Source organism: Neophocaena asiaeorientalis, unplaced genomic scaffold (genome assembly GCF_003031525.2).
Source record: "Neophocaena asiaeorientalis asiaeorientalis breed wild unplaced genomic scaffold, Neophocaena_asiaeorientalis_V1.1 scaffold91, whole genome shotgun sequence".
Classification (NCBI taxonomy): domain Eukaryota; kingdom Metazoa; phylum Chordata; class Mammalia; order Artiodactyla; family Phocoenidae; genus Neophocaena; species Neophocaena asiaeorientalis.
Genome location: NW_020173198.1, coordinates 6,974,958 through 6,989,268, shown reverse-complemented (window position 1 = coordinate 6,989,268; position 14,311 = coordinate 6,974,958). Strand labels below are relative to the sequence as shown.

At 42.8% G+C, this 14,311-nt stretch overlaps 1 protein-coding gene across 2 annotated transcripts in view; it reads left to right on the top strand.

Annotated features, from left to right (window-relative positions):
- Positions 1-6,390, top strand: part of EEF2K (eukaryotic elongation factor 2 kinase) — a 64,073-nt gene extending 57,683 nt beyond the window's left edge. For both annotated transcript variants that reach the window (XM_024744173.1, XM_024744172.1), the window contains 2 exons: positions 925-1,103; positions 2,839-6,390. In XM_024744173.1, the coding sequence (XP_024599941.1) occupies positions 925-1,103; positions 2,839-2,948 (289 nt within the window). In that variant the 3' untranslated portion in view covers positions 2,949-6,390. The remainder of the gene's footprint in view (positions 1-924; positions 1,104-2,838) is intronic.
- The last annotated feature ends 7,921 nt before the right edge of the window (positions 6,391-14,311 follow it).

Genomic DNA, 14,311 nt, shown 5'->3' with positions numbered 1-14,311 from the left:
TATATATAGCTGTTGCTCCTGGAACGTTTCATGAGGCCCATAGACCTTCTTCTCTGTGTCTCTCTTTGCTCGTTCCTGATGCACTCTAGTTACTCACATGTTTGGTAATATGCATTAGTGCACCCCGAGGAAAAGAGCCCACTGCCCTGTTTGCTCTTTATTCTGTATTGTTCAGATTCAGCTGGAACTTGAATTCAGCATACGCCCTTGGTGGTTTGGCCATTCATGTGCTGCAGTAGGAGAAAGAGTTGAGGGTAGAGGGCGGAGCCAGAAGGGGGAAGTCAGCTATTTCGGGTAAACTCTGCATTTGCTGGAGTAGAGCCAGAGCTGGCCGGAAGAGGCAGAGCAGAAGATGGGGCTGAATGACTGCTGTGAGAAGGTTCTGGAGGCCTCGACAGAGAGTCCCCCACCCACCTTCTCTCCTGTGTGAGTCACAGGGCAAATCGGCTGGGATACCAGCCACTGTTAATGCAAAAATCACCCATACGGTGATTTTATTTTTATTTTTGCCTCACCGTGCGGCTTTCAGGACCGTAGTTCCACGACCAGAGACTGAACCCGGGCCACGGCAGTGAAAGTGCTGAGTCCTGATCACTGGACCACCAGGGAATTCCCATAGGGCAATTTCGTGCAAATGAGGAAAATGTTCCCCTTCTTCAGGATGCTCTACTTCCATCTGTTGGAAAATTGTTGTACTATCCCAATTTTTTTAGGGAAAACTGCTTGAGCATTATTGTAATAAATATGTAAATCTACAATGTAAATGACACCCTTTAGATGTGGTGGCATTGGGTCCTATGGGTCCTGAATCAGAGGTGGTGGCCCCATAGGGATTCCTGACTTACCCTTCCTGCTGATGGGCCTCCTCCTTCCTGCCTTGCTGCTATGGTAACTTCCCTCTTTTCCTCTGTGTCTCTTGGCAAGGTCCCAAAGCTGGCCAGAGGCTCTACTCTGGTACAACACTGCCCTGGAGACAACTGACTGTGATGAAGGTGGGGAGTATGATGGGATGCACGATGAGCCCCGGTACCTGCTGCTGGCCAGGGAGGCAGAGATGCTGTTCACAGGCGGCTGCGGGCTGGAGAAGAACCCGCAGAGATCAGGTAGGGCCCGGCAGACCTGCCCCTGGGGTGGGACGGTGCTAGACAGTGAGAGACGTAATTCCTGTCTCGCTGGGAGTTACAACAACGTGCAAGACTGAGTCTCTTCTTTCAGTTCTGGCTGGGAGAAAGATTTGTACTGGCCCTGTATTTTTGCCGGGCTGGATACCCATATAATGCTGGCTTAGAAGGGGGCTTTATGCAGTTGGTATGCAGACGAACATTTTTATATTTTAATAGTCAAATATTAGGAGTTTGGGAGGTTTGTTTTTAATTCACAAATTGAGCTGACATTTTCATAACATAAAATTCAACATTTTAAAGTGTAAATTTCAGTGGGTTTTAGTATATTCACAGTATTATGCCATCATCAGCACCACCTAATTCCAGAACATTTCCATCACGCCAGAACGAAACCTGGTACCTGTTAGCAGTGACTCCCTATTTCCCCCTCCCTCCATCCCTGGCAACCACTAACCTACTTTTCATCTTTATAGATTTACTTATTCTGGTCATTTCATATAAATGGGATCGTATAATAGGTGACCTTTTGTGTCTTGGCTTCTTTCAAGGTTCATTCATGTTGTAGCATGTATCAGTACTTTATTCCTTTTTATTGCTGAATAATATTCCATTGTATAGATACTACATTTTGTTTATACATTCATCAGTTGATTCACACTTTTATATATATATGAGATATATATGTGTGTATTTATTTTTTAATTTTTTAATTTTGGGCTGCATTGGGTCTTCGTTGCTGCATGCGGGCTTTCTCTAGTTACGATGAGCGGGGGCTACTCTTCCTTGCAGTGCGTGGGCTTCTCATTGCGGTGGCTTCTCTTGCTGCAGAGCGCAGGCTCTAGGGACACGGGCTTCAGTAGTTGCAGCACGCGGGCTCAGTAGTTGTGGTGTGCAGGCTCTAGGGTGCGTGGACTTCAGTAGTTGTGGTGTGCAGGCTCAGTAGTTGTGGCTCACGGGCTCTAGAGTGCAGGCTTGGTAGTTGTGCATGGGCTTAGTTGCTCCGTGGCATGTGGGATCTCCCTGGACCAGGGATCGAACCCACGTCCCCTGCATTGGCAGGTGGATTCTTAACCACTGCACCACCAGGGAAGTCCCTATATGTATTTTTTTAAATATCATGATAGACATACTGAGCTCCTGATTTCACAGGTATAGGATGAGGCTAAGTTTAAAAGTTATTTTTTAAGGTGGTGTAACAAAATCAAGCAAATAATACTGCAGCTCTACAGTCCTTTATTTGAAACTTCTAAATCCAAAAAGCTCAGAAAACCAAGTATTTTTATATGTTTTGCACAAATTCATTTGGTGGCAAAACCTGTCCAGAACTGACGTGAGGTTGTTCATAATTTTTATTTCTTATACTTTATCTTTTCTACTTTCATATATTCCCAATTTGCCCCGTAAAAGCCCTCAGCCTGATTCTCATTGGCTCAGTTGGAATCACCTACCCATCCCTAAACCAATCACTGTGCTTATTGAGATGGCTTACTCTGATTGGCTGTGCCTAAATGTGGACCACTCCCTGTGGCCTGGTGGGGAATGGGAAAGTGCTTTGATTGGCCAGGCTTGAATCACATGCCCACCCAGAGCCCCAACCAGGTTATGTGGAGGGAGAGGCAAGAAAGGGTAACTGAGGGGTGATCTTCTAGAGAGGGGGTCGGGGACACTGGGTGGCAAAAAATAACAGGTGCTTCACCCCTTCACTTTCTTTCAGGCGACTTGTACACCAAGGCAGCCGAGGCAGCAATGGAAGCCATGAAGGGCCGGCTGGCCAACCAGTACTACGAGAAAGCCGAGGAGGCCTGGGCACAGATGGAGGAATAGCTTGCTGGAAAAATCACTGCCAGCCAGTCGCAAGCTAAAGGGCTAGGAGTGGGGGAAAGAAAAAGACTTCTTTACTTATTTAGGGTTGTTTTGGGGCCGGAGGAGGCAAATATTTTTAGTGTGTTGTAAATCAACTTTTGTATTTTATTGTTGACTCTTGAAAATGTCTTTGCTACCAGTGGAGACACTGCAGCTGTCCCCTAGGGCAGCATTTTGGGGGAGGGGGATTGAAAAAGCAGCCTAATGAACCAACATATCTCTCTGAGGTTCTTCTTCTGTGTTTTGTTGTTGTTTTTTGTCATGAGATGTAAGAAAATGTATCTTTTCTCCCCTGGGTGGAAAATACTAAGGCTTTGCCCATCAGCCTTTTCAGGCTGGGCTGAAATCTCAGGACCACAGAGCCTGTGTTTCCTGAGTAAGGATGCAGTGGGGTACAGTAGAGCTGCACGTTAACTTTCCATGGGGCGTGTAGTGTCGTGACTTAGTGCAAAGCCTTCTTAGAGCATTTGGAAGTGTGCTGGCGTTTTCTGGTGGATGTGAGACTGTACATCACCTGGGCCCCCTTCTGCCATGGGGGAAGACCGGCACACTGTTTTCTTTTTCGGGGGGAATCTTAGTTCCCCAATCAGGAATTGAACCCTGGCCCTCAGCAGTGAAAGTGCCATGTCCTAACCACTGGCCCGCCTGGGAATTCGCATGTTTTCTAATCTTTTAGTTTAATGTCCTTCCTGAAATGCAGCTTACTTTCTGGAATACAGCCAAATTCCATTCTGAAGCATGCTCTCTACAGTGGGCTTTTTCAAAACAGGTTTGATTTTTATATGCACACTTTTACTACCTCTAACTCCTCCATCAGCTACCGTGCACCTTTTTGGGTGCACCTCAGAGCTTTTACATGTAAGGACAGTGGCTTGGAAAGTTGGAGCCTGTCCTCCAAGCGGACATGTACCCTGCATTTCAGTGGCAGCATCCACAATATACTGAAGTACCCTTTGTACCGTATTCCTCCGTATTTTCTTAGCACCTGGTGTTCTTATGAAGAATCCGCTCCCCAACCCCTGTCCTTGGCATTTTCTGCTTGAAGCTTTTGGTGATTTTCTTGTTTTTTGCAGCAGGATGCTTTCAGCAGTGGTCCCTTGAGATTTGTCTAAGCTGTTGGAGAATGAAAGGGCAAGAACTATAAACACTCATTAATTCCAGTGGTTTCCCCAGGGCCAGGCTATGGCTATCTGTATTTAATGAGCGTTCTCTTTAGAAGGAATTCACATTTAACACCAGTTTGATTCCAGTTGGTTTCGAATAGCAAAGAAAACAGACTGCTTTGATCAACCCCAAGTGCTAAAGCAGCCTCTCTTCCTTTGTTTAAAAATGAAAACATAAAAAAAACAGAGCGTAACATAAAAACCATTCTTTTTTTGGCCACACCACTCGGCTTATGGGAACTTAGTTCCCCGACCAGGGATTGAATCCGGTTCCTCCTGCAGTGAGTGGAAGCTCAGGGTCCTAACCACTGGACCTCCAGAGAATTTCCATACGAACCATTCTTACCTGTTCATTAAGACAGGTGCTTTAGCGTGTTAATGTTAAGTACTGTGAAGTCACGACCCTGTGCATGCATTAGGTTCCAAAGTTCAGAGTGTGCCCTAAAGGAAAAATCAAGCAGAGTCAAAATTACCCTTGAAAAATCCTGTAGAGCAGCTATAAATGACAGTATCCCTGTTTTTGTATTTGGACTCATCACAACCAGTTTCCTTTAGATGTTGGAACTGATCCCTTTTTCCGTTTGCACAGATCAAGTGGTTGGCTTGCCTTGTTTGTGTGTTTTAAACCAGTGCATATAGTTAATTTGCATTTTAGAAGCAACTTTATTTTGACTTATCTCTTCAAAGGTGTCAAGCCTCATAAAATTCATGCTTTGGTTAGTTCAACCAGCCTCCTTGCTCTTTGAGATTTTATTATGCAAATCATTTATGTTCCCTGACTACCTGTTTCATTTCTTAGTTATATGTCAGTGCTTTCCTCTAACGCAGGGATCGGCAATTTTTGTAAAGGGCAAGATAGTAAATATTTTAGGCGTTGCGGGCCATATGGTCTCTGTTGCAACTACTTAGCCCTGCTGTTGTAGTGCAGAAACATCGGTGACCGATACCTAAACGAATGAGCATGGCTGGCGTTCCAATAAAACTTTATTGACAAAACAGCCTGCCTGGGCTATAGTTTGCCAACCCCTGCTCTAATCCTGACTTAAGAGCTACTATATTAAACCCTGAGGGCAAGAGTCATCTCAATTTTTATTTTGGTCTCCAGCGCTTAAAAACAGTGCCTTAGCACAGAGTAGGCACTCAGTAAATTCATGAATAATGGAGAACCAGCCCTAGTCACAGCACTCACTCTTTATGGCTCTGGTTCCTCCAACCGGTTAATGATTCCTTGTCTGGATTGGCTTGAACAGTCACCCCTGTAATTCATCCCACTCACATGGCCTTAATGTCAGGGCAGTCCCCTTCTGCAGGAGGCTGGGCTAGCTAGGCAAATGCTTCTTTAAGGACCATTGAGAGCAAAATGATCTGCAAAATACTGAGATCCTTCTGAGCCAGCAGAACTTACTCCACTTTAAAAAGCTAGTTCTGTGCCTTCTGAAGCTGGTTAGGACATCTTCTTTTCCCACAAATGCTAAGCATGCCAAAAAAAAAAAAAAGCAAAAAAACCCAGGATATTCCAGCCCAACTGGGGAGCCATCAGAGACTCTTTTCAGGTGCAAGAAACAGGGGAAGGTCCAGGAGATTAGCAGAGTCGGGGATGTAATTTGCATCTTCAATCACAGAGAATCCACGATTCTGAAAGGTAGACTCTTTCCAAGTACCCTGCTGGTTAGAGGCTAAGCTGGAGCTAGGATTTGAGAGCTGCTTTTATTTAGAGGATCCTGGGAATAAAATTTAAAGTTAAACTGGAGTGTAATGTCTCTTTCAGTTTTGCTGTAGGTTTAAAAACAAAAAAAGCAGCCTTTATGGATGTAAGTAGGAAAAAATCTGTTACCCCTGTGCACCTGGATATCCTTATCCCCTCCTCCTCACCTGAGGCCCTGTGGGAATTTATCATCAAATGCGACCTTGATGAACCAAGCCAGGTAAATTACTGTTGTTGCTGTTTTAGTGACTTCATTTCCTTTCGTCCCAGCACATTTGTCTGCAGTACTAGACATGTTTTACAAATCAAAAATGTTTACACGAGTATATGCAGCTTGTGTGGGGGAAAGGAGACAAAATATGCATATTCTCTGCATTTGTGCCTGTTATTCACTTTTCTAATCTCTGCGGTACCCCTTTAACCTAGACAAGGTGGACACTGTGTGGACCCAGAGAAGTGGCTTGCATTATAGATTTATTTTTGCATATATATTGAGTTCCATTTTGCCTTTCCAAATAAAGTGGTTTCTTTCTTTCTGGCCTCAAATTCAAATGGCTCCTGGTGGGCTTCCCTGGTGGCGCAGTGGTTGACAGTCCGCCTGCCGATGCAGGGGACACGGGTTCGTGCCCCGGTCTGGGAAGATGCCACGTGCTGCGGCGCGGCTGGGCCCGTGAGCCATGGCCACTGAGCCTGCGCGTCCGGAGCCTGTGGTCCGCAACGGGAGAGGCCACAACAGTGAGAGGCCCGCGTACCGCAAAACAAAACAAAACAAATGTCTCCTGGTAACACATGAGTGAAGTAGCTGGGTGGAGGTGGGGTGAATTGGAGGGCTCAGCCCCACCTGAAAGAGGCAGCCCAGATTCAGCTCCGAATGGTTGTCCCCATGGGGAGTGTGGGCCCAGTGTTGCCCCATTTTCCAATTTTTCAAGCTGCTGAAAATTGGATTTTTTTATGCAAAGTTTCTTGATTTTTAACATTTCTAATAAATTCTTATAAAAAAACTTCTAGATTTGGCACATACGTTTTCTGTTTGCTTTAAATAAAGGATGTGTACCTCTCGTTTTTCTTGGTTTTTCTCATCTATGAAACAATAATCTTTACCATTACATAGTTGTCATCAGTTTCAAAGAAAATGCGTGTTAAAGATGCTTTGTAATCTAAAACTTAAGAAAATCTTTGTTACTGGTATGAGAATTTCCTTAAAAATTTTAAGGATTTTTAGAAATTTGAACAATATACCATAACTACATGGTATATTGAACACATATTTAGGTCCATTTGCTCTGAAGTCTCCACTAAAATGACAGGAAAGAGATTTTCTTAATGGCATAAGCCCATGAGGGTGAAAAGGAAGAGTCATCAACAGTAACAAAATTTTGGATGCTGGAAAGCAGATAGACTGTGATTGAGTTAGCAGACCCAAGAAGGCTGGATCCTAGGTCAGCAGTAGGAAAATCTAAGAACCCAGTTTTCATCATTGAAGAGCCCCCCCCACCCCCGGCCAAAGGCTGAAGAATTGGCACAAGGAACCTCTGGAAGGGGGAGTGAAATGGGGCTAAAAATGTAGGTTCAGTTAAAAGACAATTAAAGCATCAGACCTCTAGACCCACTCAGCTCCCCTGTGTAGCCAGCCAGCTGCCCTTTCATCACCCTGCAGAAGCCTAGGACACCAGGCACAGTAGAGAGTGAGGCTACTCTACTGAAAGGAGAGTTGGTGGAAGTTTCTGTATTGGCTGTACAGTGTCCACCAGCCTTCTTTCCCCCTGTGCTCCCAGACACTGGCAGCTGACTTTGTCCCTCCTGGCAGAAGGCAGACAATTGAAGAAATTTCTTGGGAATCTGACTAGCCTAAGATAAAAGACTTAAGGTACTTCCCCCTAATGAAACAGGCTGGCCAGAGCACCTCACAAAAAAAGCCTCACCCACCAAGTCCCAACCACACCTACAGAAATTCCCAGATAACATATTAGAGCCCTGTTCTTAAACTTGAACAGGCACCCAAAGATCCATATGTAAGGAAGGCATTTCATGTAACAGACAAATAGAACCAAGAGCAGACAGCATCTTGGAGGAGACAATATGCCTGGAGAAGAAAACTTCAAGTAATAAAAAACTATCAATATCCTAAGATAAAATATCGTGTCCATGAAAAAAGGATCAAGATGCGATTCTAAGAATTCACACAGTTTTCCCAGCACCACTTACTGAAGAGGTTGTCTTTTCTCCAGTGTATATTCTTAACTCCTTATCAAAGATAAGGTGAGCATATGTGCGTGGGTTCATCTCTGGGCTTTGTATCCTGTTCCATTGATTTGTATTTCTGTTTTTGTGCCAGTACCATACTGTCTTGATTACTGTAGCTTTGTAGTATAGTCTGAAGTCAGGGAGCCTGATTTCTCCAGCTCTATTTTTCTTTCTCAAGATTGCTTTGGCTATTCGGGGTCTTTTTGTGTTTCCATACAAATTGTAAAATTTTTTGTTCTAGTTCTGTGAAAAATGCCATTGGTAATTCTCCATACAAGTTTTAAGATTTTTTGTCCTAGTTCTTTAAAAAATGCCATTGGTAATTTGATAGGGATTGCATTGAATCTGTAGATTGCTTTGGGTATATAGTCATTTTCACAATGTTGATTCTTCCAATCCAAGAACATGGTATCTCTCTCCCCCTGTTTGTATCGTCTTTAATTTCTTTCATCAGTGTCTTATAGTTTTCTGCATACAGGTCTTGCTAGAGTCTGTCATACAGAGTGAAGTAAGTCAGAAAGAGAAAACAAATACCGTATGCTAATGCACATATATGGAATCTAAAAAAAACGGTTCTGATGAACCTAGAGGCAGGACAAGAATAAAGACACAGACATAGAGAATGGACTTGAGGACATGGGGAGGGGGAAGGGTAAGCTGGGACAAAGTGAGAGAGTGGCATGGACATATATACACTACCAAATGTAAAACAGTGGGAAGCAGCCACATAGCACAGGGAGATCAGCTTGGTGCTTTGTGTCCCCCTAGAGGGGTGGCTTAGGGAGGGTGGGAGGGAGACGTAAGAGGGAGGGGATATGGGGATATATGTATGCGTATAGCTGATTCACTTTGTTATACAGCAGAAACTAACACACCATTGTAAAGCAATTATAAAGTTTTTTTTTTTTTTTTAAATCACACAGCAAAGAGCTCTTGTAAATCGAATATACCCTTACAAAAATGAGTAACTTAATAGAAGGGTTGGAAAATGAAGTTGAGGAAATCTCCCAGGAAGTGGAACAAAAGAACACAAAAGCTAAAGAATAGGAGAGGAAATTCTAAGAGCTAGAGGAGCATGCACTCTGGGCTGTACAACTGTTCCACGATGGAACCATTATAATTGTTAGCATTTTTGCTTTGTGGAGAAATTAGCTAAGAACAGTCTAAGATCATGTATGTGTAGTTTTTAATGGTCTTTCCTTGGCTTTTTAAAATTTAGGACCTGAATTCTACGATCCTAGTTTCAAAGTCAAAATTTTCATATAGCCTTTTACTAGAAATTAAGCGTGCATGTAGTTATAGATATCATTTTTACTGAGTTATATTTAGCATATAGATTAAAATGTAAAGAAGTGTAACTCAGTCCTACCAGTATGCAAATCATTTAGAAGTAAGCAAATGCTTTCATTGTAATACAATGAAGGTTCCAAAAAGGTTTGCTTTCTTTTCTCCTACCTTGACATACTTATCAGTATTTAAGATCACCAAAAGGAATTCATAAGTCTGGTTAGGACTGAGTTTGTTTTGTTTTTCCTTTTATGAGCCATTTGAGGTATCCATTTGTTTTTCTTCCTACATATATTTCTTTCTGACTTCATGAACAATTTTAGTTTTTCCAATTATAAAGGAAATTAGTTCCAAAGAATTAGAGCTCTTAATACTAAGTAGTACCTCTTGGAAAAAAATAAATGTAGTAGTCTTAATTAAAATAAAAGAAAAAAATTTTTATAAGCCTAGGAGCCTAACTTAAAACAGAGAAAGTAGAGGGGAGAGAATCTTTTTTTTTTTTTTGCGCATTATGTGGGGGTCTTAGTTCTCCTAGCAGGGATCAAACCCATGCCCCCTGCAATGGAAGCGCAGAGTCTTAACCACTGGACCGCCAAGGAAGTTCCCCGAGAGTCTTTAAAAAATGTTGAGAACATTTCTTGGGACTGAAGGATGTGTGTCTCCAGAACAATAGGGCCCATTAAGTATCTAACACAATTGATAAAATTAGACCTATGCCAAGATTCATATTCATGAAATTTCAGAACATTGAGGACAGGGAAAAGATCCCGGAAACTTTCAGAGGGAAAGAGCAAGTTTCATAAAATGATTGAGAATCAGAATAACATCAGACAACTCAACAGTAACACTGGAAGTTGGAAGCTGATGGCTTCTGAATTCTGGGGAAAATACACTTTAACCTAGAATCATATGCCCAAACTATTAATGAAGCATAAGGGTGAAATAAAGACAATTTCAGACATGTAAATTCTCAAGAAAGTAACCTCTCAAATATTGTTCCTCCAGAAGCCACTGGAAGAGTTACTCTATCAAAAGAGGGCCAGTGTTGGGGGAATAACAAGAAATGTGTGAGGTCCAGCATGAGAGTGAGGAAAAGTCAGTGCCCAGGTGAGGGTGAAGGGCCATCTCAACATGGTGGCCTTACCATAAACCTAGAGTCTAGGGCCCCTGTCAGGATGCTGTGGGAGACATGTCTTCAAAAAGTTGAAGCGATAGAACACCTCATGTGTCTGTGTGGCAAGGATGGACAGTTTGAAGTTGAATTAGGGATGAATTCATAGAAAGTAGGTACATTTTTTTAAAGGTAATTATTAAGTAAAGAATGAGGTAAAAATATTTTCCAGAAAAGGAAAAATAATCATAGTTGAGTACATAGCTAAGCTCAAACTTAGTGAGTAGCATTTACTAATTATTGTTCAAATGAAATTACGAGACAACACTTTTAGGAGGGTTGAGGTGTTTGTGATGGCAGAGGTGGGATGATTAAGGTTAAGTTCTTATCTTCCTTAGCAGGAAGTCAATAGGAAACGCCTAAAGTTGAAAGAGAGAGGGGGGTGGTGGAGAGAGGGAGGGAGGGAGGGAGGAAACAAAAAAAGCAACAATATGTTGTTTAGACATATGGAGAGAAACACAAGAAAAATCAGCTAAAAGTTGAAAGTGGTTGCCTGGAGTGGAAGGAGTAGGCGTACTGTTTATTTTGATAACAAGCCTTGTAGAATTGATATTACACACATGAAGAACTGATAAAATTATCAAAGTAAGAATTTTATTTATTATTACTTTGTATACACATGGTTATTTTTCAGCATTTAATTTTTCACTTGCGTATGTCTTAGCTCCTCAGTGAGATGGTAAGATCAATAATGAGAAGGGCCATGTTTTATACTACTTTGAGTCTTACATAGAATCAAGCAAACTGTCTTTCCTTTAGTAGATTTGATGTTTCCTTCATTGCAGCTCATCCCGATGCGAATGGTGTCATGGTCCAATGTTCCGTGAAGGTTTTCACATCATCCGATCCTGCGATATTTTTGGAGTAATACAGCCTCCTGTTACATTTTATGTCTGTTCCTCTTCCTGCCAGGCTCTTAGAAAATTGGTACAATCTCTCAGTTATCTTGACCTCCATCTCATAAAGCCTGATTCATAGGCTAGTGCCAGCATTCACTAGGCTTTCAGTGATAGCCTGTGGTGGTTCTAGACGTCAACTTGGCTAAGCTGAACCTCATTTTCAAGATTTCCCTTGCCAGTATGTCCAGCTAGAGAAGAAACCGCAAGAGAAATTTGCAGGGGGCAAATTTGCAGGAGGCTCTGTTTCCTCTCTAGAGATTGATAGCTTGCAGAGCTCAAAGTAAGAATTTTAAATGTTTACTAAGCTATAAAAATACTAAATTAAATTTGCTAAGTTAAAAATTCATTATGGTAATTCATAGATTGAGCATCTACTACTATGCTTTGTTGAATCTAAGACACCACTGATGTTAAGATGCACCATTATTTTCTGTATTAATAAGAAAAAAACACTGAAAATAAACTGTATGCCATCGATCATAAGATGCAGGTCAATTTTAGAGATATTAAAAGGTGAAAAAAAATGTCTTAGAAATAATGATATATGGCATGCCAGACATTGGGCTGGACGTACACAGTCACCTTCTAACCCTGCAACAAACCTCAGTGTTATTGTGACCATTTTACAGATGAGAAAAATGAGGCTTAAAGGTATCCCACAGCGAAAGTATTTGATAAGAATGTTTTCATTCATCAAGAAGGAAAGGTGGAGGTTTGAAGCTCAAACACCATCATAGTTTCAACATAAATGATGCCAACTGTGGCTGCTGCCGCATTATCCCCATGATCTACCAGCACAGGACACAGGAGCGTGTTTGAACCGCTGAAACTTAAAGGTATCGAAGGAAGGGTACCAGCAGTAGTGGAGCCTTCAGCTTAACTTGACTCAACACAGGAGATCTCACTCAGGTCTGTCCATTTCTGTGGACTTTTAAGTGGTCAAGGTGTAAGATGACTGCATGTGGTCCACCAGGGAGAGTCCTAGTTCACTCCAGGGTCCCAGTTCTCCTTCTAATTAAGCATTTGTTCCTGACAGAAGTGGCCTGGTCACCTTGCTGAGGGGGTGTGCTCTGCAAAAGCAACTAAACTGTCTCCTCTGCAAAAACAAGGTTCCTTTTGGGGAGGCCTAGGTGATCAGGGGGTTTCCTTGGTTGCAGGTAACAGAAATCAACGCTAGCCAACGTTAGCGAAGGAGCAATTTTTTTGAGAAGGAGGTAGCTTATATACTGGAAGGTGAAAGGGAAATAGGCCTCAGAAAGGGCGGTCCCAGGGCAAATGTGGGGATCTAGCAGAAGGTAAGAGTCTGGAAGTTTCCTTCCCAGCCCCACTAGTGAGCTAAAAATCCTTGTATCTGGTGTCCAAATCCAGATTTCCAGGATAAAGCCTCTGAATGGCCTAATTTGGATCTTGTGCCTGCCCACTTTGTACTTCGATTGACAGTTCCTTGAAGACCACAGGGGGGTTGTGGTGGGGTGGGGAGGGATAAACTGGGAGACTGGGATTGACACATACACACTACTGCACATAAAATAGATAACTAATAAGGACCTACTGTATAGCACAGGGAACTCTACTCAATACTCTGTAATGGCCTATATAGGAAAAGAATCTAAAAAAGAGTGGATATATGTATTTATAACTGATTCACTTTGCTGTACAGCAGAAGCTAACACAACATTGACAACCAACTATACGCCAATAAAAATAAAAAAAAAAAAAGACGACAGGGAGGAGTGTTTCCTCAAAGGAAAATCGGCATTGGAACCAGAAAAGTCGGGGATGGATTCTGGGAAGACAAAAACAACAGATTCCCACTCAGAGAGTATTCCCTTTGGGGAGGAAGAGGAAAAGGGCCCTGAAGATTAGAGGCAAGTGTTAAGGAAAACTTTTCAAATGGTTTTTTTGCAAGCCTATGCCAAAATTTTATTATAGCCTTCCTGCCAGTGTAACTCCTCACGGAGGCTAGTTCACAGATCCACACTTGGTAGGGACATTTTTTAAAAATTACCTTTTAGGGGGCTTCCCTGGTGGCGCAGTGGTTGGGAGTCCGCCTGCCGATGCAGGGGACGTGGGTTCGCGCCCAGGTCCGGGAAGATCCCACATGCTGCGGAGCGGCTGGGCCTGTGAGCCATGGCTGCTGAGCCTGTGCATCTGGAGCCTGTGCTCCGCAACAGGAGAGGCCACAACAGTGAGAGGCCCGCGTACCAAAAAAAAAAAAAAAAAATTACCTTTTATTACAGTATCATCTAATAGAGTAAACTGTACAATCTTAAGTGTAGAGCTTGCTGAATTTTAGAACATTTGTAGAACTCTAGAAAGCTCCCTCAGCCCCCCTCCCCACCCCCAACAAGGGTGACCATTCTTCTGACCTCTATTTTGGTAGAGACACTTTATAGGACGAGAGAATGATTAAATCATCATTGTTAGATGAGGGAGAGAGAGAGAGAGGGAACGTTCCATTAAAGTTCACTACTCTCTTGACTGACAAACAACAGTCAGCTGGTTGATGGGCAGAAAACAAGTTTCCCAGCATAAATCTTAATGCTAGTAAATTTCATAAGAAAAATCGTTAAGCATTTGATCAGGAATGTTAATTTCTTTCCAGAAGGAGATTCATGCAGTGCAGTTTGGTCTCAGACCGGGTTTGGAGTGATTTTCCTTTTGCAGGAGCAAGGGAGCGAAGATTGGAGGGGATCCAGTACAGAGCCCCCATGTCCATCCCCACTGCCCACAGCTGAGGGGTTATGATCTGGAGACAGACACCCTTCACCTGACAGCCTCTAGATTGAGGGTGGGTGACAGGGGCAGTGTTTGATCTGTGGTGCTTGTCCTTCCCCCCTCCACCTCAAGGGACA